The sequence below is a fragment of the Ursus arctos genome, unplaced genomic scaffold (genome assembly GCF_023065955.2).
Source record: "Ursus arctos isolate Adak ecotype North America unplaced genomic scaffold, UrsArc2.0 scaffold_25, whole genome shotgun sequence".
Taxonomy (NCBI): domain Eukaryota; kingdom Metazoa; phylum Chordata; class Mammalia; order Carnivora; family Ursidae; genus Ursus; species Ursus arctos.
Window position 1 is genome coordinate 23,769,701 of NW_026622930.1, and position 25,809 is coordinate 23,795,509.

At 41.6% G+C, this 25,809-nt stretch overlaps 1 protein-coding gene across 1 annotated transcript; it reads left to right on the plus strand.

Moving 5' to 3' along the window:
• The first annotated feature begins 28 nt into the window (after positions 1–28).
• ALKBH1 (alkB homolog 1, histone H2A dioxygenase) lies at positions 29–24,266 on the plus strand. The gene is made up of 6 exons (XM_026519410.4): positions 29–243; positions 2,856–2,964; positions 6,786–6,948; positions 18,729–18,819; positions 21,624–21,817; positions 23,086–24,266. Exons 1-6 carry the CDS (start codon positions 61–63, stop codon positions 23,513–23,515), a joined length of 1,170 nt encoding a protein of 389 aa, XP_026375195.1. The 5' UTR covers positions 29–60; the 3' UTR covers positions 23,516–24,266.
• The last annotated feature ends 1,543 nt before the right edge of the window (positions 24,267–25,809 follow it).

Here is a 25,809-nt window from a genome sequence, read left to right on the forward strand (position 1 = left end):
GAACCTGGAGGACCTGGGGCAAGGCAATCTGCTTCCGGGTCGGAAGAGGCTGGACAAGACATGGGGAAGATGGCGGCGACAGTGGGCTCTGTAGCGACGCTGGCGGCAGAGCCGGGGGAGGACGCTTTTCGGAAGCTTTTCCGCTTCTACCGGCAGAGCCGCCCCGGGACCGCAGACCTGGGAGCGGTCATTGACTTCTCGGCGGCCCACGCAGCCTGCGGCACTGGGCCTTGTGCCCACAAGGTACAGACAGAGGAGCTGCCCGCGCCCCCGGTCACCTCGCCATGCTCCTTGGAGGGACTTCAGGGACCTCCTCACCTCTTTTGGCTTCCAGATGAGTGTTATTGAGTAATTCCCGCTCGCGGAGTTTAATTATCCACGGAGCGTCACACTTCGGCTGTGAAGAGCTGTGCTACGGGTTCCTCCACGCGGCCAATCCTGGCTGCGGCCTCAAAGAATGCTTGGGAATTGGTGTTCATTCCTAACATTAACTGTCCATTTGCATCTCTATTTCGATTTGTGTAAAAACGCATAAACCGTGTTCATAGGTGTTAGGAAAGCGCTCTGCGGCTTGAAAAAAACAACTACCCGAGTACTCCCAGAACTGAGAGGGATGGATGTTGTTAGATAAATCGGTCTCCATAAAACTGGTCCTGTCGTCCCTAGGCCTTTTAGAAAGAGAGTGTTGAAAAAGTGAGATGATCTCTCCACGCTTGAAAGTAAAGGGCAAATGAATCCAAACACGATCCATTATTTCTACTTTTCCCCGTGAAAAGTAAGAAAAGCAACATAAAGGAGGACGGGGGGGGGCACAGGGAAAATCACAATATACTATAATGCGTAATTTCTTTACAATCGCTGTAACACTGAAGATCCCTGATCCCTTAATTTGGTTTTGGTGTTGTCCACAGATGGCTGGATGAAGGATTCTTTCTAAGCTTCCTATAGCTGTCAATAAAATCGGAATGCTCTAGTACCACCATATTTGTTTAGAACTCAGCTTCTTAGAAATTTCATTCGTTAGCAGAAATGGTCTTAGAGTTGTCAAAATAGCATACAGGAAGTCAGCTCTCTAATAATATACATGGGTCAGACCCTCAGCTCCTTTTGCCTATATTTTGCTGCAATACTTAAATACTTTTAGAATGGGGACGCCTGGGTTGCTCATTCGGTTAAGCATCTGACTCTTGATTTCAGCTCAGGTCATGATCTCAAAGTAGTGTGCTGAGCTTTGGAGCCTGCTTAAGATTCTCTCCTTCTCCCTCTGCCCACCCTCTTGTGTGTGCGTGTGTGCACTCTCTTTCTCTTAAAAATACTTTTAGAATGTAAGCCTCTGTGAAGAGGATATTGTGTCTAGCACCATATCTAAAACAGTAAGCACTCAATAAATACACTATCCGTTGAGTAGGTAAAAACTTGGGTGTTTAGGGGCGCCTGGGTGGCTTAGTCAGTTAAGCCATCTGCCTTTGGCTCAGGTCATGAGCCCTGGTCGTCGTCGGGCTCACTTTTCGGCAGGGAATCTGCTTCTTCCTCTCACTGTCACTCTCCCTCTGTGCTCTCCCTCTCTCTCTTTCTCATATAAATAAATAAGAATTAAATCTTAAAAAAAAAAAAAAACTTGGGTGTTTAGTTCTTCAGCTCAAAACAGATTGAAAGTAGCAAACCGGAGAAGAAAGTTGCTCTAAGAGCAACTGATGAGCAGTGGAGAAAGTGACGGCTAACAGGCAGGGGTGGAAGCAGGACTTTTTTTTAAAGCCTCAGAGGTTTGTTTCAGCTTAGCATGGAGAATAGGTCCACAAACTTACTTCAGCTATGAGGGTGTTGCTGAATTACAGTGCATTATTAAGTATGGTCTATTTGAGAAATCATTACAAATGTTTGAAATAAAAACATCTTATCAGTACCTGGAACAATTGGCTGGTCAGGACTCTCAAAGAGTTCCAGATAGCCATTTTATTACAGAGACTTGTAGTACACCAGCCTAGTTGGTGTTTTTTTCTGGAATTCTCTACACTTGGTGAAGTTGATAGGATAAGAGATCATGTCTTTTTGGAAGAGAACATTTGATGTATTCTAAGGCAAGCCAGACTCTTAAGTTTATTATTAATGAAGGAATAAAGGTTTTTGTTTTCTGAATGTCCTCACTTTAGTGACTGAATGTTGGATCCCTTAACCAATTTAATGAGCCATCTGTAAGATGCTCTTACATGCAAAGAAAACTTCATGAGCCCCTGAAAAACTTAATTTCTCAGTAATTAACAAAGACAAAAGCTCTGAGTTTCAGTTTGAAGTTTCATCTAAAAGAGAATAAATATTGTACTTTCAGCAAGCAGGGTTTCCAGTGTTCTACTGAAACAGTTATTCTGTCTGGTTGGAGCACACTCTTCCATTCTCTTAACCTCCCCTGCCTGATGTTCCTCATAGGTCTGGTTAAACACCAACTGTATACAAGTGCCTCAGAAGCATTACTGTTGGGCCTAATTGAGGTGAACAGAATTTTGACTGAAGATATTTCAGTACATCTCTCACGATTTAGAGTCAAAAGAAGTCCACAGAGGTGTGGTGTCAGACAAAAAGGTAGTCTTGTAGGCCAAAATCAGACTGGTTCTCATACTGCTTAATTTTATATTGCATTCTAGTGTTGGTTAGTATATAGATGAGAAAACTTGAGCTCTAAGAAGTTAAGTGACTTATCTAAGTCTTACATCAAGTAAGTGGTAGAACTAAGTTTAGGAGCCCAGACTTAGGACTCCTAATTTTTGCCTCATACCAGAAACACCTTTAGAAGTTTGAGATTCTCAGATCTGACCTGCAAAATAGCTTTAGCCCTCCAACTTCTCTTTCCTTCCTGCCAGGTGCTCAGATCTCAGTTGAGTGTGTCTTCCGTCAGTGACCACGATGCACATAGAGCAGGACTTCAGCCAGTCAGCAAGTGGCAAGCCTATGGACTACAAGGCTATCCTGGTGAGTGCGGCTGACCTCAGAAGACAAAATCATATAATCATTTGTCTAATTTCAGGAGAGGATTTGTAAGCGGGTTAATAGACAAAGGGGAAAACTAAACACAGATATATTTTGCTCCCAAACTCCTTTTAAATTCTGCCTCATTAAGATTTCCATTTATTTAGCATTCCCAAAGGTTAGAACAGGAGTCAGTAGTGCCAGGGCGCCTGGGTGGCCCAGTTGGTTGGGCACCTGCCTTCAGCTCAGGTCATGATCCCAGGGTCCTGGGATCGAGCCCCACGTCGGGCTCCCTGCTCAGTGGGGAGCCTGCTTCTCCCTCTCTCTCTCTGCCTGCCATTTCCCCTGGTTGTCTGTCTCTCTCTGTGTCAAATAAATAAATTAAAAAAAAAAAAAAAGTCAGTAGTGCCTTCCTTAAGTGCAGAAAGTGACACACCAGGTACAAATCAAAAATTAGCACATTGACTCTGGGCTCCCTGCCACGACTCCAAACAACTACTCTGGCAGAAGAACCACTTTGAATGATGGAACAATTCATAATGGTCGCTCTGATCACAAAGTCTCTGTTCTCGTGTGGTAAAAAAAAGAAAAACAACTTAAAAATTGTTGCTATTATTAAGGCTGAGCTTTTGAAAAGAACGTTAGTTAATGAGATCAAAAGCCCTAGTAGACTAAATAATTTAGCATTTTGAACTTCAATAATATTGGGTAGCTCACATTACAGATCTAGAAATTAAGAACATGATGAAAAATGGGTAATGTTTTTAATCTTTTTTTGAGTAAACTCTACCCCTAGTGTGGGACTCAAACTCATACCCCAAGATCGAGAGTCGCATGCTACTGACTGAGCCGGTCCAGCGCCCTTAATCTTAGGATCATGGGGTCATTGTAGATGAATTATTATGAACTATTTAGAAAATACAGGGGTGCCTGGGTGGCTCAGTCAGTTAAGCGGCTGCCGTCGGCTCAGGTCATGATCCCAGGCTCCTGGGATCAAGACCCACATCAGGCTCCTCTGACCCCCCCCCCCGCCCCTTGCTCTCACTCTTTCAAATAAATAAATAAATAAAATAAAAAAGAAAATACAGAAATGCCTTATTTGGTCAAATAATCTTTTATCTGTCTTTCTTTTTCTTGGAGAGGACATAAAGTTAATATTGTATTTGTGATTTCAAATACTGGTTAAAAACAAGAAAAATCCCTAAAAAAAAAATACTAATTTTCATTGTGCCATGGGCCAGGTTTGTGTCATAGCTCTTAATACATTATGACCACTGATGTATTTATTAATAACATAGGACAGCATAACGGTTTCAATACTTCCCTAAAAGGCCTTGTGCACTTTAGTTCTTCGTGAAGGAAGAGTCAAATGATGGCTTTTATGTACGAATGCGTGGCTCCCTGTGAGTTTGGGTGAATGAGGAGCGTGCATCACCAAGTAGCCTTTTATGTACTTTTTATTCTTGAAGGCTGCCCTTGACCTTGCAAGCCTACCTCCTATTTTCAAGGTCGTGTTTCTCTTGCTATGCCCTCTTCTCTTAACAAATTGTTCAGACTACAAAGTTATCAACCCCACTTTGGTTTATCTATTGTCCAAATAGGTATATTGATTTTGAGGTTTTCTAGGATTTCACCCTTAAGCCACATTTTGTGATTTGGTACCTCATTATGTCCTTAGGGACTTCATTCTGTCTTCCCTGACATTTGAAGCTGCATTTAATAGAAGTGTAATGTCCAGAACATGGGAAATGACCATCTCTTATTCAGACTTGATCAGAAGGATTGTGCTTACTTCTGGATTCTGCTTGTTATGAAGGAACCTGAGTGTAACCACAACCTGTCCTTATAAGAATGAGCAGGAAGTCATGGATCTGAAAGAAGAGTAAAACTGAGAGGGAACCTGACAGCATCCAACGTTTGAAAGGTGGTAATAGACACAAAGGGACGGGAGCAGTACATACTAGTGGTTAAGGCCTAGGTTCTGACACAAGGCTACCTGGGTTCAAGTCGTGGCTCTACCATCCACTCTATGACCTTGGGCAAGTTTCTTAATCTTTTTTGGCCTCGGTTTCCTGATAGGTTAAATGTGTATAAAAAGGTGCTCACTTTGTAAGGTTATTGTGAAGATTAAGTGTGAGTACATTGAAGCCCATGCCTGGCACATAGTAAATGATTGATAAATGTTAGCTAGAAAGTTAGAGGTATTTTTGAAGAATGAGAAACTAATTTGGGGATTGCTCTGTGTGTCCAAACCTGAGATCAATGCATGAAAATTAAAAGGAGATAAATATTAATTCAATAAAAGAAAGGGAACAGTTGTCTCAAGTGGATTGCCTAAAAAGGTATTCATTTTCTTGTCACTGGATCAGCGGTATTCTTCCTTTAATCTGATATTTTAGGGAATGTTATAATCTTCATTTTGGGAGATAATGCTGATAGGTGGGTGAGTTGGTGGGGGTTTTCATATCTTTCTTTTTCCTCAAAATATTGACTGTCCTGTCACACTCTTAAATTATTTGGAGAATTTTGCTGGTACATGAAATGCGAAAGTGGCCTCCATAGTCAGAAACAAATGTTCTCATTCCTGTCCTCCAATTTTAGAGGAAGAGGAACACCTTTTGTTCAAAGCCAGTCCCTTCACCTCTTTGATCTCACCTTTTCACCTCTTCCAGCTTTCAAGACCTTGCTCTTCTCCTTTCCTCTCTTCTGTTTTCAACCAGTTCCCCTCTGCTGATTCTTTCACATTGTCTATAAGCATGGTTAGGCCTTTCCCAACCCTAAAAACCATAAACGCCCCTTAAATTCTGTATTCTTCCATGACTGCTCTTCAACCTTTGTTTTGTTTCATAGCCAGACTTCCGCAAGGCATTATCTGCATAATGGTCTCTGCTGTCCCGACTCTAGGGACTTCACTGAGGACAGTTTTTCATCTCTAGTTTTTTTTTTAAAGAATTTATTTATTTGACAGAGAGGGAACACAACCTGGGGGAGTGGGAGAGGGAGAAGCAGGCTTCCTGCTGAGCAGGGAGCCCGATGCGGGGCTCAATCCCAGGACCCCGGGATCATGACCTGAGCCGAAGGCAGACACTTAATGACTGAGCCATGCGGGTGCCCCTTTCGTCTCTAATTCTTAAGAAAGTACATAATGTGTTTTTGTTGAATGTTTGGAGAACGGATCCTTACCCTGCATAGCATTCCAGGTGAATATTGTTATTTCTCTTTGACACAGGAGAAAAAGGACGTTATATTACTTTCAAGGTCACAAAAGATCTTTTGAGCACACGTGCTGTAGGTATTTGCATCATGCCATACTGAGCGGATGTACTTCACAGCATCTTTCCTCCCTGTTCTGTCAGATTTCAGTCATAGGCAGAAATCACACCGATTATTTTAACTGAGGGAATTTAATATAAGAATTGTTAGCCAGATGCTAGAAAACAAAAAAGGCCGATGGGGAACACTGCGCTATCACAAAGGTAGTAATTGCAGGAAGCAGCTGCCACCTTTATAAATGATAAACACCTGGTGCAGATTTGAGCGGTGACTTTGGGCATTATCAGTTCTAAAGTTTGCTTTGGGGTAACACAGTTGGTAGTTGTGGAATATTTGTTTCTCTTGAGAATTTGTTTCTTTCTTCCCTTCCTCTAAAATCAGAGAATAGGAATGAGAACATTTGCTTATAAATGTGGAAGCCACAAAACCTGAGCAAAGGGGGATAGGGAATAAAAAATTAGTGGGTATAAGGACGATATAAGGTAAATTATATCAATAACTGATGGAGAATTTCCTCCTCTCCTTTTTTCCCTACCTGTCCTTTTGTATAGGATTTGTTTTTATCCCAAACCCCTTCCTCCCAGGTTACCAGTGGCACTGGGTGAAGCAGTGCCTTAAGTTATATTCCCAGAAACCGAATGTGTGTAACCTGGACAAGCACATGACCCAAGAAGAGACCCAGGACCTGTGGGAACAGAGCAAAGAGTTTCTGAGGTAAGTGTTCATATTCAGCTCAGCTCACTGCACATCTTTAGAGGACCGACTCCAGAACAATGCAGTGAAAGTAACTGACCTGCTTTTTCCTTGTTTCCCTGCAAAAACAGCATAATTGTATTCTTTGCCCTGGGAACATTTGGACAGATGCTTTGACAGTTACATTCACTTGAGATCCATTTTAAAGATTTCCTTATCGTAGTTTGACTCTCGAGTTCATCCTCCTTAATCATCAGCTGGTCCATTTTCATTCAGCTTCAGCCCTTTTTCTACTTAAAGTGAGCTCCAGGGGCACCTAGCTGGCTCAGGTGGTAGAGCATGCAACTCTTGATCTCGGGGTTGTGAGTTTGAGCCCCACATTGGGTGTGGGGAATACTTAAAAAAATAAAATCTTAAAAAAAAATAACGTGAGTTCCTTTGAAGACTTGTGGTATCCTTGAAAAAATCAACGCTAAAAGCTCTTTATTTCTACTCTCCTCGATGAAGTCAGTGCTACTAGCAATTTTATGGTAGGTCAGTTGTTCCTCATGAGAACTAATGCAGCTTAATGTTGAATCAACATTTATTCATTCACAAATATATAATTCTTTTTAAGTCAGGTGCCCCATCATTCCACAAATATTTATTGAGGGTTAATTGTGTACCAGGCATGATGCTAAGCACTGGAGATACAAAGATTCATAGGACACTGTCCTTGTTCTCAGGAGTGCATAGTCTATGGCAGGAACTCAGTGTCAACAGGAATAATTATAGGGGGCGCCTGGGTGGCTCAGTCGTTAAGCATCTGCCTTCGGCTCAGGGCGTGATCCCAGGGTCCAGGGATCGAGCCCCACTTCAGGCTCCCTGTTCTGCTGGAGCCTGCTTCTTCCTCTCCCACTCCCCCTGCTTGTGTTCCCTCTCTCGCTGGCTGTCTCTCTCTGTCAAATAAATAAATAAAATCTTTTTTAAAAAAAGGAATAATTATAATAGAGCTTAGAAAGTGTTTAGAGAATAGGTGTTTAGAGAAATGCTGTGGGGGCCAGAGGGAGAAATAATTCCTCTAGGCAAAAAGAGGTGTCGAAGAAAAAATTACTTTGTAATTGAGTCTGTTATCCTCTTTCTCCTCTGTCCATTTGAACTGGGTCTTTGAAAATGATTAGGAGTTTGTCTGTCAAAAGAGCAAGAAGGCTGTTTGGGGAAGAGAAAGCAGACTGAGCAAAGAGGTAATATTCAAGGTACAGTAAGTTGTTCTGTGAAATAGCATAGAATGTGGGAGTTCTTGTGTTTATTCAACAAATTCCTGCTTGAGTGTTAGAGATTCAGTGACCAAAGACGCAGTTCCTGCTTTCATGGAATTTGTAGGTTAGCTGAGGGCAGAGACATATAATTACATCGTTTGGCAGGTACAGAGATAGAGTTTATAAGATACTATGGAAATAGATACTCAGGTGGCTAGATTAGAGGTAGTTTATAGAAGATGCTTCCTGGAAGTGATGGCTAGAATTGGCAAGAGATGAAGCGGAAGAAGTAGGTTAGGGCCAGACTATAAAGGTTTTAGTGACGTAAAGCACTAGGTCTAGAGTCCGATCACCTTGGTTCACTTCCCAGGTCTGCCACTTACTAGGTATGTAAATTTGAGCAAGTTTCTTAACCTTTCCATGTCTCATAGTAGTCCTTCCCTCATTTAACAGTGTGAGAATTAAACAAGGTAATATGCAAGAAATCTTAAGAGCAGTCCATTAAAACCACTGTGCTGGCCTTGTGTGTTCTGTTTGGACTTACGATCTCTTTCAGAAACTGTCATACTAATTCCAACAGGGAAAGTAGAAGATTTCCTTTAGTTGAAAGGGGAAAGGAAAACTAAAATTCGTTGTTTTTTCTTTAAAGCCTTCTTGGTCTGCAAGTTATGGGAAAGGCAGGAGCATTGGGAAACACCCCCTATAAACTCTTAGTGATGTCTTCTTTAGAACTGAGAGTAAAGTAAAGGAAGGTCATGGTTGAGTGAAATTAGTCAGAGAGCTTAGAGTTTGAGGTTGAACCAGCCTGTGTTTTCAAGTAATTGATTTTTTTCCTTCTGACAAACGACTGCAGAAATCCCAGTTGCCATCTTCTAAGATAGTTCAGATGACCTCTTTAATAAATCATCCTGTAAATAATGGTGAAGGGCTTTTTTTGTTTTCTGGGTTTTTTTGTCTTGTGAATTAGCAAAAATAAAAAACGTGGTAGTCCTATCTTCTGTTGTCAAGGGTTGGAAGAAAGTGATAGACTCAGACATTGCTGGTGGCATCAAAAATCGACTAGAACCTTAGTTCTTCTTCTGTCACTATGTGGTGTGTGTTTTGGTTACCTCACCTGGGAAACGAAGGGATTGGACTGGATAAGCCATTTCAGGTGGTTGGATCATGGTTGGAGTCACCTGGACAGTACATGCCAGCTCTCCCCACTTTCCCAGAGCAGGTCAGAAAGGGAGAGGGTTTGTCATTGAAGAAGATTCCCTAGAGATTCTGATTATTGACCATAATTGAGAGCTGCTGAGCCAGAGGATCTCTAAGGATTCTTTTCCATTTTAACTTTCTAGGTTTCTTTAGTCAGGGAAGAAGAAACTTTTAAGTAGGAAATGAAGAAGAAATGCTTGAACTTAAGGGAAAAATAAGTCTTCACAAAATTAGGGCACCTCAGTTCTGTTTTGTTCAGAGTTCATCGTGAGTGACTACTGTAGCTAGAGATTCTTACGCGAGGTTACAGTAGGTAGGAATAAGCATCTTCGTTGCGGCATTACTCGTAATAGAGGGAGGAATGAGAAACAAGCCAAGTGTCTGTCAGCTAGAGATCAGATAAATCAAATATGATGTACCCCAGCAGTAGAATGCAGCCACGATACCGGCATTCAAAAATCTTAACTCTAACTCTTTAGCAAATACAGGAGAGCTACCATCATAATACATAAAATCAATTTTCAGCGTCTGCGTCCTGGCCGCCTTGGTCTGAGCCACCCTCATTTACTGCGGTAGCCTCCTCGTCTGTCTCCCTGTGTTTGTTCTCATGCCTCTTCAGTCTGTTTGCTTTTTTTAAGATTTTATTTATTTGGGGCGCCTGGGTGGCTCAGTCGTTAAGCATTTGCCTTCGGCTCAGGGTGTGATCCCTGCGTTATGGGATTGAGCCCCACATCAGGCTCCTCTGATGGGAGCCTGCTTCTTCCTCTCTCACTCCCCCTGCTTGTGTTCCCTCTCTCTCTGGCTGTCTCTCTGTCAAATAAATAAATAAAATCTTTTAAAAAAATGAATTTATTTATTTATTTATTTGAGAGAGAGTGCACGCTCATGCATGAGCCGGGGGTGGGGGAAGGCAGCTGACAGAGGGACAAGCAAACTCCACATTTGGCAGAGAGCCCGGTGCAGGGCTCTATCTCAGGGCCCCCAGATCATGACCTGAGCGAAAGTCAGACGCTTAACTGACCAAACCACCCAGGCGCCCCTCTTCAGTCTGTTTTCTGATTGAGTGTGGAGATCCCGGCACCTCTCTTACAGTTTCTCATCTGCATTACTGCAGTTCAGTTCTGTTGCAATCATCCAGTCGGCAGGGGCAGCACAAGTTAAGGGCATGGTCTCCAAGCCACCCTCACTTAGGACACCAGCCACAAGGAGATCCCAAGCTACCAACACTTCTGAACAACTGGTTACAAATTCAGGGAAGTTCCCATGACCCCCTCAGGTTCATAACTCACTAGAACAACTCACAGAATTTAAGGAAGAAATTCAAGTATGTAATCATACTTATGATTACAGTTTTATTATAAAGGATACAAATCAGGACCATCCAACAAAGAAATTTGTGAGGCAATGTCTGGGAGGGTCGTGAAGGCAGAGCTTCCGTGTCCTCTTTCCATGGAATCAGGATGTGTCATTTTCCCAGGAACCTCTCCCAAACTTAGTATTCAGTTTTTTTGAAGGGCTTCACTACTGAGGCATGATTGACTGAATTACTAGTCACATGATTTTACCCAGCTTCTAGCCCCTACCCAGCCCCTGAGGTTTAGCTAGTATCACTTGACTGAAAGCCTCAATCCCTCTAATCACACGGTTGGTCTTTCTAATCTGACAAGCTAACATCCTGAGTCATCTTCTTAGCATAAACTTTGTGTTCCTCAGGGCCCACTCAGAATAACAAAGATACTCCTATTCCTCCCAGAAATTCAAGGATTTAAAAGCTCTCTCCCAAGAAGGAGGGACAAAGGCCAGTGAAAATCCTTAGAATAAAATCAAAAGTTTTTTTTTTTTATCATGCCTCCAAGACCCTGGTGATCCGGCCCCCAGCCACCTCCAACTTCATCTCCTACCGTTCCTTTTTATTTATTCTGCTCCAGCTGTAGTAGCCTCCATGCTGTTCCCTTCAACACATCAGACATGCTCAGATTCGTTGGACAAGCTCTTCCTTCTACCTGGAAGGCTCTTTCCTTAGATAACCAATGACTTGCTTCCTTTAAGTCTTTGGGTCTTATCGTCTTATGAGAGATGATTCCCTTATCGTTAAATTAAAAACAGTCTCCCATTTTCCCTCACTCTTTATCCCCTTGCCCTCTGTTCTTATTCTTCAGTGCACAGTAATTACCAAATAAATATTTGTGGAATTAATTAGTGGATCCTTTCTTGTACCTTTTGAATTTTGTGAATATATTATCTATTCAAAAATAACTTTTTAAAGAATAAGACAAGGGGAGATATTAATTTAAATAAAGCAGCTTTGCTTTATCTATTCCATAAGTTAGCTTATGAAATGCTTTGCATCCATTTTTGCGTATGTGAAAGTTTTTTCCATTAATGTCCTCAATGTGGAAGCAGAATTAATCCCTTCCCCTTTTCTACTCCTTTAAGACTTTGTGATGCTATTATAAGCACTTGTTATAGTGAATCCAGTCATGGTGCTCTTCTCCCTCCCACTGCCATGCCATGCCCCTCCTCTGCCCCAGACCTTGAAGTGTTTGTAACCTCAGTGCTAACCACAGTTCTTTGTATATATTAGAAAGTGCTCTTTAAATATACTTTAAATTGATACCCCTCCGTTAGCCTGATAAAAACATGCTGAATTTGAGAACGATCAATTAAAGACTATATATAGTACCTTTCCATCTTATTTTCATTTATTAAATAATGTACATTTGTGTTTTAGGAAATATTTGATGCTAAGACAGATATGAAGATTAAAATTCGCTCCCTGCCTTTGAGGAAGGGACTGTTAAAGGAAGAATTTGGGTACTTACATACAGAATTTATAACACAGGAACCATGTAGGCGAATAAAAGTCGCAAGGTGCTATGAGGCACAGTGGAGGGAGAGACTGAAACTAGGACAGATTTCCCGTAAGAAGTGAGGTTAATATGCACAAAAGCAAGTCAGAAAAATCTGTGCGGAGAGGAGGGTAGGAGAGGACAGAGCATTTCAGTAGAGAAAATTGTATGGCCAGAGGCACAGCCATGAAGGATGGGGAGGGTAGGGCACCCTGCGGGGAAGGATTGGCCGTGAGATAGGAAATTTAAGAACCGCATTATTAGGGGAGTTGCATGCCTTATGGCAAAGTGTGGGCTTTGTCCTATAGACAGTGGGGATTCATCAAAATTATTAACAGATTTTTCACTTTAGAAAGGTAATTTTTTTTTTAAGATTTTATGTATTTATTTGGATAGGGAGCACAAACCAGGGGAGCGGCAGAGGGAGAGAAGCAGGGAGCCCAACGCAGGGCTTAATTCCCGGCCCGCAGATTCATGACCTGAGCCAAAGGCAGACACTTAACCTATCAAGGCATCCAGGTACCCTTAGAAAGGCAATTCTTGGCAGTGAGGAATATGGACTGAAAATACAGTTGTTGAAAAAACACAGTTAAGAATTTAGCTTAACAATGGAAAAGACATTGTCAGCAACGCTTGGTGACCAAGAGATGATGAGAAGTGAGAAACAAGAAGTTAAGGATTATCCACAAATCTCTCAGTAGCACTTATAGGGTAAAACTGAAGTTTTTGATGTGGGTTTTTTTTCCCAGTTTTATTGACATAATTGACAAACAATATTATATTAGTTCGAGGTGTACAACGACTTGGTATGTGTATATTGCAAAACGATTATCGTGGTAAGTTAAGTCACCTCGCATAGTTATAAATTTTTTTCTCGTGATGAGAACTTTTAAGCAAATACACAATACAGTTTTGTTAACTGTAGTCACCATGCTGTGCATTAGATCCTCAGAACTTACTTATCTTATAACTGGAAGTTGTACCTTCTGACCACATTCAGTCACCTCACCCACACCCACCCACCCTCACCTTTGGCAGCTTTCAATCTTTTCTGTTTCTGCAAGTTTAGATTTTTTAGATACCACATACAAGTAAGATCATACAGTGTCTTTCCCTGTCTTTTTTTTTTTTTTTTTAAGATTTTATGTATTTATTTGATAGCACAAGCAAGGGGAGCAGCAGGCAGAGGGAGAGGGAGACTCAGGTGTCCTGCTGAGCAAGGAGCCTGATGGGACCATGTCCTGAGTCGAAGGCAGACATTTAACCGACCGAGCCACCCAGGCGCCCCTTTTCTTTCCCTGTCTTAACATTTCACTTAGCACAATGCTCTTAAGGTTCATGTCATCACAAATGAAAGGATTTCCTTTTTTATGGCTGAGTAATATTCATTTATGTGTTGTGTATCATGTTTTCTTCATCCATCCATCCATCAATGGACACTCAGGTTGTTTCTTTGTCCTGGCTGCTGGAATTCTTTATGTAAAGCTGTGGAGGTTCCTCCAAAAGTTAAAAATAGGATTATCAGAGGATACAGCAATTGCACTTCTGGGTATATATCCAAAGGAAAAAAAAATCAGTGTCTCAAAAAAATATCTGCCTCTCCATGTTCATTGTAACATTATATACTAAGATTTTTAATGGAAATAGGATTAGAAGAAGAGAAAGAGCAGAGATGATCCTTAGTGTGGTTTGGGGATTAATATTTTTGAAATGCCTTTGGAGTATCCAGGCAAAGATGTCCAGTATGCCTTTGGAAATAAGGAACTGAGCTTAGAAGTGAAGTCAGAGAGAGGGAGATGTGTCAGTTACACATAAAGACCATAGTAAAGTGGGGTGCACAGCTGGCTCAGTCAGTAAGCAACTCTTGATCTTGGGGTCATGAGTTTGAGCCCCACCTTGGGTGGAGATTACTTAAGTAAATAAAATTTTTTAAAAATGATTGAAAAAACAAATATCTATAATAGGATTTTTAAGGCTTTTTATCATAAACAACCTTAGATATTTTCTGCCCCGAGTGAGTACTTTTGCTTTCATAATGATTCATTAATGTCCTTGAAGCAAAGAAGGAAAGGAAGTACCAGTGCTTAGTTATGACTCTCAAACTACCACTGCACAAAGAGTGGACAAGCAGGACGGTTCATTTCCACCCAGTTAGGGTACAGTTGAAAGCAGCACTAGAGGACGTGATTGCTGAGAGAAATACCAGCACTTACATAAAGCACTTATCCATGACAGAAAGTGAGCAGACTGCTGTGTGGGCACATTCACCAGGGGAGAAGGTGGCCAGCTCACCCATCCGTCATCGCCATGCCAGTGCTTGGAGCCACAGCAGGGGCGGGGAACATAGCATGTTTCTGTTTGCAGTGAGAACCAATAATCAGGGTCATACTTGCTTGAAAACATTCTTTTGGATAATTGGATAAAGATTTAAAGTTAGGTGCCAGCGTAACCCTTGCATTCCTTAGAGTGGATATGGCAGATCTGTTGGCCCTGAGCCTTCCTGGCCTGGCCTCCTTTTAGACAAGTCAGTTTTAAAAAGAGAACAGCCCACCCGCCTTTTTAATCTGTCAGTATTTCCTGCTTGAAGATCATCTGGGAGTGGGTAAAACTTGGTTTTGGCCTTAAACTATTCACAGTGTTCAAGACTGAATTTTTTGGAATCCTTGTTGCCCCAAGCCCGTAGGGACTAGAATGGTCCCTAACTAATGCTGAGACAGGGAATGGCTAGTGTTGGCCAGTCCTGCTCTCACATCTTGAAGGCAAGCCCTAAAATTGTTGTTACTTTCCTACCAGAAATTCCATACAAAGACAAGAATTGAAATTGTGTTCTCAGAGGGTATGAAATGAGGGGTGGAATCTTATACCTACGTAGGTCTGACACATACACAAAACGTGTGTGTCTATAGAATCATCCTCAAAATGGCACACTCAGTGATCACAACTATTCTTTCACTATACAAGTCTTTAAGGTTTTTTTTTTTTTTCCTTTTTGTTAGGTGGCCTGGGCTTAATGCTTTTACACCCTTAACACCAGTCCCCCTCAATAATACAAGGCAAAGCCCAGAGCCTCTCTTAAAGTGACACAATTAAGGTAGAAAAGAGATGTTCTTTTGGTTTTCTAAAAAAGGAACAAATTTTAAAAGGTATAGGATGATTGTATTCATGCTTGATTATTACTATGACTTTGATGATTTTATTGATAATAAAACCATAAGCCTGTGTTAATTATAATACTGTATGCCCTGTTCTTAAGGAACATTAGACTGACTCTTTGTGGAAAAGCAGCTTGGTGATACTATATCAAATGTCTAAAATACCATTGCCTTCTGAATTTTATTGATTCATTCATTCATTCATTTTTTTAGAGACAGTAGTGGAGAGGAGAGACAAAGGGAGAGGGAGAGAGAGAATCTCAAGCAGGCTCCACGCTCAGTGTGGAGCCCGACGCAGGGCTTCATCTCACAGCCCTGAGATCCTGACCTGAACCAAAATCAAGAGCAAATCCTTGACTGACTGAGCTACCCAGGTGCCCCCTGAATTATTTTTAGAGCTGCATTGTTGTTATCTTTATTTGTTTAGGTCAATCTAATTTTGATATAATAGTATGAGTTCTTCATCAAGGATAAAATGATCCTTCATTGATCTAGAAAGGTGGAAGGTGTTTTGGCTAGAATAGTGTTTCTCAAAGTGTGGTCTCTCTTTCAGCAGCATCCCCATCTCTTGGAAACTTATTAGAAATGCAGATTCTTAGGCTCCATCCTAGACCTACTAAATCAGAATTTATAGGCCTGGGCCCAGCCATTTGAGTTTTAACAAGCCCTCTAGGTGATTCTCCTGAGCATTAAAGTTTGGAAACCACTTGGCAGAAACTAAGTGGGATACACACTGGTAACCACAGTATTCACATGAGTCTAGAATTGAGAAGTCATTCTTATTTTTCTATCTCAAGGCTACTAAAATAGATGATGTTCTCCAGAAGGGAACATCAGAGAGTTCTTTTATTTGTATCTTTAGCTGAAGAAACATTGGTAGAACTCAGATTGTGTTAGTAACTATGAATTCCTTCCCCGCCCCCCCCCCCCCAGTTTTTAGTTTTTACACATAGTAAATGTAAATAGTGAATAATGGTTCTGCATGGTAACTGTTCATATCAGCTAGTTGTAGTCACTGGCCACACATATATATTGTTTCCCCTGAATTGCTAATCATTATCTGTCTTCTTTTGTGCCAGGTGTCCCCAAGGCCACACCCAAGTTTGGTGATTCACCAGGAGGGCTCAGCATATAGCTGTCCTCATAGATAAAATTTATTCCAGTTCAAAGAATACAAAGCAAAATCAGTGAAGGGAAAAGATGCATTGAGCAAAGTACTGGGAAAACCAGGCTCAAGCTTCCAGGGTTTTCTCCTATTGAAGTCACACAAGGTGTGCTTAATTCCCCCAATAACAAGTTGTGACAACATGGGTGAAATGTTATCTGCCAGGGAAGCTCAGTGCCCAGATTCTTACTAGGGGCTGTGTCTCTGTGTGACACATACCAAACTCCAGACTCCCAGAAGGAAAGCAGCTGTTTAGCATAAACTGTATTATTTTGCACAAAAAGTTTAGGCACGGTGAGCAGCAGTTCTGGGAATGATGTGAACCTCCCCAGATTCCAAGTTCCACATGCCTGCCAACAACCAACCTTGCAGGCAGGCCTTTCAGAGAATAGCCATCAGATCTGCTCTGCCGCTTTTCTGCACCGCTCTCCTAAGTAAATCGGTGTTTGTTCCATTCCTTTTAGCTACTGGTCTTGATGTATATTTGTGTCACGATGTCCTTAGAATGTAGACTTTGTGAGGACAGATAGCATCTATTCTCTAAACTCTGTCAAACATCAAGACGAGTGCCACTTACAGTGTGAGCCTCTAATAAATCCTTTGCCTCTGCTCCCGTGGTATGCCAGTATTGCCCACTGCTCCACTCTGTTTAAATGCTGGCCATTCGTCAGTGCCACGTTCAACTCCCAACAATGCCATGAGGCCTTAACTGATTAGACAGCTAACTTTGAGCTCCTTTTTTTAAATTCCAGTGGCCCTCAAAGTCTTGTGCTACTCAGTTTAGTACAGATTTTATACTGCCTTGAATTTCCCTTCATTTTTTCTTATACTTATCTGTCGTCTCTTGTCAAAATATGAACTCCTTAAAGCAATCTAATGTTTTCTTTTATAAACCTCAGTGATTCTTGGACCAAAAAAATTTGTTCAATTACTGATGTAAATTACATAGGAAAAACAAGCCCTAAAATTATTAGGCCTAGCATTCTTGTATTTTTAGATATTTAGAGGTAAATCAAAGAAGCTTTTTCCTCTTTAGAAAAAGAGTAGTTAATCCCATAGATTTGATCAGACAGGATGTAATTGCAGAAAGGGCACCTCTCTGTTTTGCAGAAGCCTCCTGTGTTTGAACAAGGGGATGTCAGAAACCAAATCAGTTACAGTGGTCCTTAATTGTTAGCTAAGCCTCAATTATCTAAGCTATGTTAGACAGGGTTGAAGAAGTCATGTTAAACCAGTTATTTTTGATTGTATACAATGTATATTTTGCCAAACTTTTTCCCCCAACCTATAATTCTGGGAAGCCACCATCATTATAAACATAGTGATAGCTATGATTAATCATACATCACTTTCAGCAGACCAAACGGAACATGCTCTATTAGCCAAATCTTCAATTACCCGTAGTGCCCTTGGTCCCATTTTGATTGGACAGGTAAAGACATTTCTGTGTTGTTCTTGTTCTATCATTATTGAGATGCTGGAGACTTGCCATTTAAAATTGATCCCATCCAGCAAAGGGTTTAGAACCAAGGACTAAAAATTAGAAATGCTAACATAGGGGGCACCTGGGTGGCTTAGTTGGTTAAGCATCTGCCTTTGGCTCGGGTCATGATCCTAGGGTCCTGGGATTGAGCCCCACATCAGACTCCCTGCTCAGTGAGGGAGTCTGCTTCTCCCTCTCCCTCTCCCCCTGCTTGTGTTCTGTCTCTCTCTCTCTGTTGCCCCTCCCCCTGCTTGCTCTCTGTCACTCTCTCCCTCTCTCTCTGACAAATAAATAAATAGAATCTTTAAAAAATAATAATAAAATAAAATTGATCCCATTCATCAGATGATTTAGAACCAAGGACTAAAAATTAGAAATGCTAACATGGGGGCATCTGGGTGGCTCAGTCGGTTGAGTGTCCGACTCTTCATTTCCGCTTAGGTCATGATCTCAGGGTCCTGAGATCAAGCATGCACACTCTCTCTCTCTCAAATGAATAAATCGTAAAAAAAAAAGAAAAAAAAGAAAAAAAAGAAAAGAAATGCTAACATGTTTTTAGTGTTATTATATTTTGGTCAACTCATCTGTCTGTTCCCACTTCACCTATTGAGATCTTTGCTAACAGCTTACACCAAGGAATACCAGATTCTATGCATGCAAAGGTCTGTTGCTGCCATTTGAGGTGAATAAATCCTCTTTTGTCCCCACTCTTCACAGGTACAAAGAAGCAAATAAACGGAGACCCCGAAGTTTACTAGAGAAGTTGCGCTGGGTGACCCTAGGCTACCATTACAACTGGGACAGTAAGGTATGAAAAGTTCCTTGCAGATTCCATTGTCTTCGCTTTTACACTCCTTGGGCTCCATAGTTGGATATCTTCTGGCCAAGCTTACAAAGTATCAGATTATCCATTTGTGAAAGGATCTCTTTCATTTATCTGTTAAAATCGTCTTGATAACAGTGTCTCAAGAGAAATGAAGAATTTCTCCCAAGAGAAAATTTCTTCATATGCCCTTAGGTTGTATTATTTCATCAGAAGTCATTGGTGCTTTCTCTAATTACGTTTCAGGGATACAGATTTTTCTTTACTGCATGCAAGAGCAATTCTCAATTAAAACTTTTATTTCCATTATTGTTGAGTGTTGAGTTTTTATTTTCTACATAATATCTGTTTGGAGTAAAAGGAGCTCCATATACTTCTGCTGTTCTCCTCCATCAACTCAGGGAAGACACCTTTGCCTGCTGTATAGGTCTGAGCAAGACACAGATAGGAAAGAATGTCCTGCAGTTAACAAAGTTAGGTGTTTTCTTGAGGTACCGTTTCTTCTTTCCTGACCTCCATGCTTCCAAAAGTACCTCCTTTATCACAGGCAGCCTAGTGCCTCTTGTCCCCATAAGATGTTTGCCACCAAGCAGAAGGACTAATTCTGAGAATAAACTAAATAAACAGATTGGTATAGACCGTCTTCCTGCTAACTGCTTTCTAAAAGCTCCATAGTTTCAGTCAACCCTGCTTATTAACAATTATATTAACTGCTCAAAATAATGATAAATGTTGCTCAGAAATGTTCATGATATAATTCTTAATTTCAGCGATGGAGATTCAGTGGAAGAGTGGATAGCTGTGTTTGGGGAAATAGCCAGGTGATTCTCTCTGGGTTAGCCAGCCCAGGTTTGAGTCTATCCTTCCATAGAATAGTGCATACCTCATAAATGGGGGCTCAAAGGCATAATGCCCACATCATGATTACAGCAGTGCCTGCTTGTTCTGAGTAGCTGAATACATTAACACGATACATATTAGCTTATTGTTTTTTATGATGTTACATTTATTGCTGATACTGTTATTCCCCAAGGACTTAAAGTTACTCTCATTTACTAAGAAAAATGTGGAGTGAAAAATTATCAGAAACTCAGAGTGACTCAGTGGAGAAAAGTGGAAGAGAAGTAGGAAGACTAGTGCATAGATAGGGTAGGGTCGAAAGCCCACAGAGGTAACCTAGTGCTAGAACGGTAGCTCTAACTGGTTGATCTTATGAAGGACTGAAACATGAAAGGGTAGAGGAAACCTTAAAGTTCTCTAGCTATATCCTTAGTTTTGGGAAATTAAATGGGAACTCTTATTTGCAGTTCAGGAAAAAATAGAACACAGAAATTCCAACTGAAGAGGCTTGGCCATCCATTAAAGACCTTTCACAAAAGTCTTCCTTAACCTGAAGTTAAGCTCACTTCTGGCCAAAGTGAATACATTCTCCCCAGAGCTGTGCCTCTATTGCTACATGTGATGTGAGACAGAATTGGGTTTGCTAATCTGGTTTGAGGTTGTTGGGCAAAGGGAGACGTGAGAGCAGCAGCAAGACAAAGGAGGGGCATCAGGCTGCTGCAGGCTTACCTGGCCGAGCAGCCCTCACCCTCGTCTGCCTAGGACACTGCCACCTTGTCGTTCTCCTGAACTGCGGGATTTTGTAGAGAGGGTGAGTGTTCTGCCCTTTGACTTGTTTTGTTTAAGAGAAAAAGGTGATTGTGATCTTTACATGCTAAAAATAGTTCAGGAAGTTAAATGTTGAAAAGTACTTCCATTTTAAGGTCCTGCCTTGACCATGGTATAAGTTAGTTTCAGTTCAGATATTTGGAGCATGTTATCCCATCAGACTGACCAGTGAAATTGGCAGCGTGCCATGGTGTGGGCTAGGGGCCCCAAACCAAACTGGCTATTTTTTTTTTTTTTAAAGATTTTATTTATTTATATGACAGAGAGAGAGAGACAGGCAGCGAGAGAGGGAACACAAGCAGGGGGAGTGGGAGAGGAAGAAGCAGGCTCATAGCCTCATAGCGGAAGAGCCTGATGTGGGCCTCGATCCCGTAATGCCGGGATCACGCCCTGAGCCGAAGGCAGACGCTTAACGACTGCGCCACCCAGGCGCCCCCAAACTGGCTATTGTATTTGAATTGCTTGCTTGCTTGCTTGCTTGCTTGCTTTCTCTTTTTTAATAAGCTTTGTATTTTAGGACAGTTTTAGATTTGTAGAAAGGTTGAAAAGATAGTACAGAGTTCCCATATACCCCACACCTAGTTCTCCCTGTTAACATCTTTCTTTATTATGGTACCTTTGTCTCAATTAGTGGGCCAGTGTTGCATTATTAACATTGTGGTGAAGTCCATACTTCATTCATATTTTGTTAGCTTTCATTCAGTTTTCTTAGTTTTTAGCTGATGTCCTTTTTCTCTTCCAGGATACCACATTACATTTAGTCATCATGTCCCTCTTGGCAGTGACAGTTTTGAGTTGCTTTTTTGTCCTATGAGAATGATCGTATTTGGGATTAAAGTACACCAGAGAGAGGTGTAGTAATTGCTTCACATGTAGACGCCATGCAGGGTGAACTTGTCGGATTTCGCACGGCATGGTGCCTGCCATGTCATAGGTGCTTGCTGTTCAGAACGTCTCGTTATTAGATTACTGGATGCCTCAAAAACAGATGGATAAATCGTGCTATGTTGGTATTACATGTAAGTTAGATAATTTGAAAGTGGTAATTAATCTTATGCCACAGTTTCCTGTTTTCCTGAGATCATTGTTTATTTTTCTTATTTTCCCTACTTTTATCAAAGAAATACTCAGCCGATCATTATACACCTTTCCCTTCTGACCTGGCTTTCCTCTCAGAGCAAGTAGCCGCAGCCTGTGGATTTCAGGGTTTCCGAGCCGAGGCAGGTATCCTGAATTACTACAGACTGGACTCTACACTGGGAATCCACGTAGACAGATCTGAACTAGATCACTCCAAACCCCTGCTATCTTTCAGGTAAGCTGGTTCTAGGGACTTGGGATTACTTTCTGTCACTTCATTCCTTTTTCTAAAGCATTTCTAGATAAAATAAATAAATAAAAACATAGGACTTTAAGAAATGCTTGAACTCTATATAATTACTCTGGGTGTCTTAACAATGTTATCATAAGTAAAATTAGCCTTGTCCTTAAGAGTAGTAACCAAATTACAGTTAATATTTCTCTTTAAGGTGCATGGAGTCTACCTTTTGTATTGAAAGGTATCGTCGGTGTCTGCATAGGCAAGTGGAAGGCCATAAGGAAAACGAGCAACCTTTTTGGAATAGGGAAGAGTAAAGCACAAAAGCCTGACTAGTTTACTCCCTTGTCTCTACATAAGTTTAAATTGGGCAGCGTGCTGCAGCTGTATCTCACAAAGAAAGTGCCTGAACAGTGTCTTTTATTAATTGCCTTATCTTCGAAGTGAACAGGTGGGGCGCCTGGGTGATTCAGTCCATTAAGCATCTGCCTTCCACTTAGGTCAGAATCCCAGAGTCCTGGGATTGAGCCCGACATCGGGTTCCTTGCTCAGCAGAGGAGTCTGCTTTCCTTCTCCCTCTGCCCCTGCTCACGTACTCTCTCTCTTACTCACTCTCAAATAAATAAATAAAATCTTTTTTTTAAAAAGTGAATAGGCATGGGGGCGCCTGGGTGGCTCAGCCGTTAAGTGTCTGCCTTTGGCTCGGCGTGATCCCAGCGTTCTGGGATTGAGCCCCGCATCAGGCTCGATCCCAGCGTTCTGGGATTGAGCCCCGCATTGGGCTCCCTGCTCAGCGGGAGGCCTGCTTCTCCCTCTCCCACTCCCCCTGCTTGTGTTCCCTCTCTCGCTGCCTCTCTCTCTCTCTCAAATAAATAAATAAAATCTTTTTTAAAAAAAGTGAATAGGCATGATAAATATAGTAAAGGACTCTATTGGGAGGCTTAAGTCTTAAAGATGCATCACTAAAACTTATACGGGTAATATTAAAACTAAATTTTTTAATCTGCTTACTTAAGTGCTTCAAATTTTACATTGTAGCAGTCCAGTGGGCTGTGCTAAGTTTAAGTAGCAGATCATGGGTTGCTCACTGACAGACACAAGCCAGAAGAGAAGGGTTTTAGCTCGGGTTAAAAAGGAAGATGTGAGAACAGTTAAGTGTCGAGCTGAAATTCGAAAAGAATGCGGTTGGCAGTAACTTTCCCAGCCATGGTTAGTAATAGAAACTTGCTGTTGTGTATTATTTTACTTATTTTTTTTTTTAATAGCTTCGGACAGTCTGCCATCTTTCTTCTGGGTGGCCTCAAAAGAGATGAAGAGCCCACGGCCATGTTCATGCATAGCGGTGACATCATGGTAATGTCAGGTTTCAGCCGCCTCTTGAACCATGCAGTCCCAAGGGTCCTTCCAAGTCCTCAAGGGGACAGCCTGCCATGCTGCCTGGAGATGCCTCTCCCAGCCGTCCTCCCCAGAGATTCGGTGGTCGAGCCCTGCTCTGAGGAGGACTGGCAGGTGTGCACCAGCTACTTGAAAACCGCTCGTGTGAACATGACTGTCCGACAGGTACTGGCCACAGACCAGGACTTCCCTTTGGAACCCATGGAGGAGAAGAAAAGAGACATCACCACAGAAGGTTTCTGCTACCTGGATGACGAGAGTAGCCAAGTAAAACGAGTGAAGTTAAACCCTGACAGCTGAGACTTGGAGAGCCCGTTCGTTCACTCAGGCGGGTCTCACAGTTAATGACCACGCTTTCTTGTATTGCCATAGACTTTAGCATCAAGACAAGCCAAAAACAGAGACAGGGAAAAACTCATCATGGATCACAGTGTTGCCTTGGAAGCCATCCTGACGAGTAAAGCAGTTAACAACTTTGCTCAGAGATGTGTTGGACATGGCCCAGTCTGATTAGATGTTGGCACTAATGTATGTGAGAAGTCCAAGGAGCTTTGACCTTCCAGAACAGCCTTCCCAGCCTCTGCTGTTACCTCTGAGGTAGAAGTGAGTTTCCATGTTATTAGAGCCTTAAGTACCTCAGATTTTATTAATGGAAAACCCGACAAACCTCCTGCTACCCCATCTAGTGATTTGTGGTAAAATCGTGGTTCCAAGAACCAGCCATTAGTCTCATCCTCATTCTTCCAGCCGTCCAGTGATCTTTTCTTCTGTCTTCTCTGGCCTTCACGGAAGAATCCTATACACATTAAGACAATGGAACTAGAAACCTCATCTCCTAGGAAAGAAATTAATCACAGCTATCTCTCTTGCCTAAAAGATAAAATATATATAAAGCCAAGGAAAGGGGGGCAGTAGTTTCTCCAGATTTCTTTTAGGTCTAAACTCTTCCTGTTGGCTTTTTAATGCAATTTTAATTGTTGGACTAAAAAAGCCCCAAGGGTGTTCTGTAACTGTTTTCTCCATGAATAAACTTTCTCTCTTTTAAATTAAAGATCTGTATCTATCTTTGAGGGTTAGCGAATCTGGGATTAGTTTTTTCCTGTTTTACTTGCTGTGTTGTTCATGCTGTTGAAGCCTTCCAGCTGTTTCTGTCCTGCACCCTCCTGCTCTGCCCTGAGTCTTCTCTGTGACTGTCTCACAGGAGAGAATATTCTTTGATATTCCAGTCACTGCTGTCTTTTGTGATTGTGGACAGCTTGGAAAATGCATGAAGCACCAAGTTTTAATCTTTGTACCTCACCAGCTCTACTCACCGTACCCTTAGCTGAGCTGCTTTACGTTTCTCTGGGCCTCAGTTTCCTCATCCATGACATGAAGATAGTATTTGCTACCGTCTTCCATTTCAAATGATAATGGGAATTTAGTCCTCCTTTCTAGAAACATGGTGTCATATTTTATTACTGCATGGACTCTTAGAAACATCACCTTTTTGTCTGTGTGGACAGCTGGCTGGAAGCCACTTGGATACCTGCTGCTTGTGACAAGACTCGCCGAGCCTGCATGTCTCTCTCCTGCCTTTTTTCTTCTTAGGAACATTGCACATTAAGTTCATATTTTGATACTTGTTTTTTTAAGAAATAAAAATTAATAGATTTGTCCCTTACGTCTAAATAACCTCAAAACTTAATGTGTGATGGGAAAATTTTATATAATTAAATTATTTTATATAATTAAATTATTTTAAAGAATTGAATAATTTTAAAGAATTAAAATTACCATTGGAAAAATCTCTTATGTTTTCCAGAGTGTACATCATATGTGACCCACTGGAAACCCGCATCCTGGCATTTAGCAAATCCAGTAGGTCAGCCCATCCTTCAGCATTAGAATAGTTTGCTCTTCAGTCAATTGAGTATCAGGTAAAGGTGCTAGTGCTGATTGAGGGGGACAGTGAGGATAATTGTTCACACCATTAAATTCTCTGTCTCATTTATATTTATTTCTGTGAGGAACATGTAGTTGAACGTATAATGCAACTCTACTTTCACAGTAAGCAGAAAATGTGCGATTGAGGAAAAAGGAAAAGTTGGTGGTTTTTCCACATTTCCATGAGGATGATCCACGTAGGTTTGTCTTAGTTGTCCACCAGACATTTTCTATGTCAAGAGGCAGCAAATACTGACCGACCTCCTGTTTTTGTACTGCCCACAGGCTAAGAATAGTTTTTACATTTCTAAGTGGCTGGGGAGAAAAAGGCAAGAGAATAGTATTTCGTGACACGTGAAAATGAGAAGAAAACCAGGTTTCTGTGTCCGTAAGTAAAATCTTGTCAGAACACAGTCACGCTCATTTAGAGATGACCTGTGACTGCTCCCCCCCCCACCCCCCCGCTCGGATGACAGTTGCAGCGGACACCATAGAGCCTAAGTGATCCAGCCTTGGACAGAAGGGGTCGGTGGATGCCGAGAAAGGAAGCTAGACTCCTAGACAGGAACCTGAAACCACGGGAAGGGGCCAAGGGGAAGATCTTTTTTTCCTTCATTTTTTTATACCAGAAATGCCCGAGGAGATATTCAGTACGACGCAGGATATAC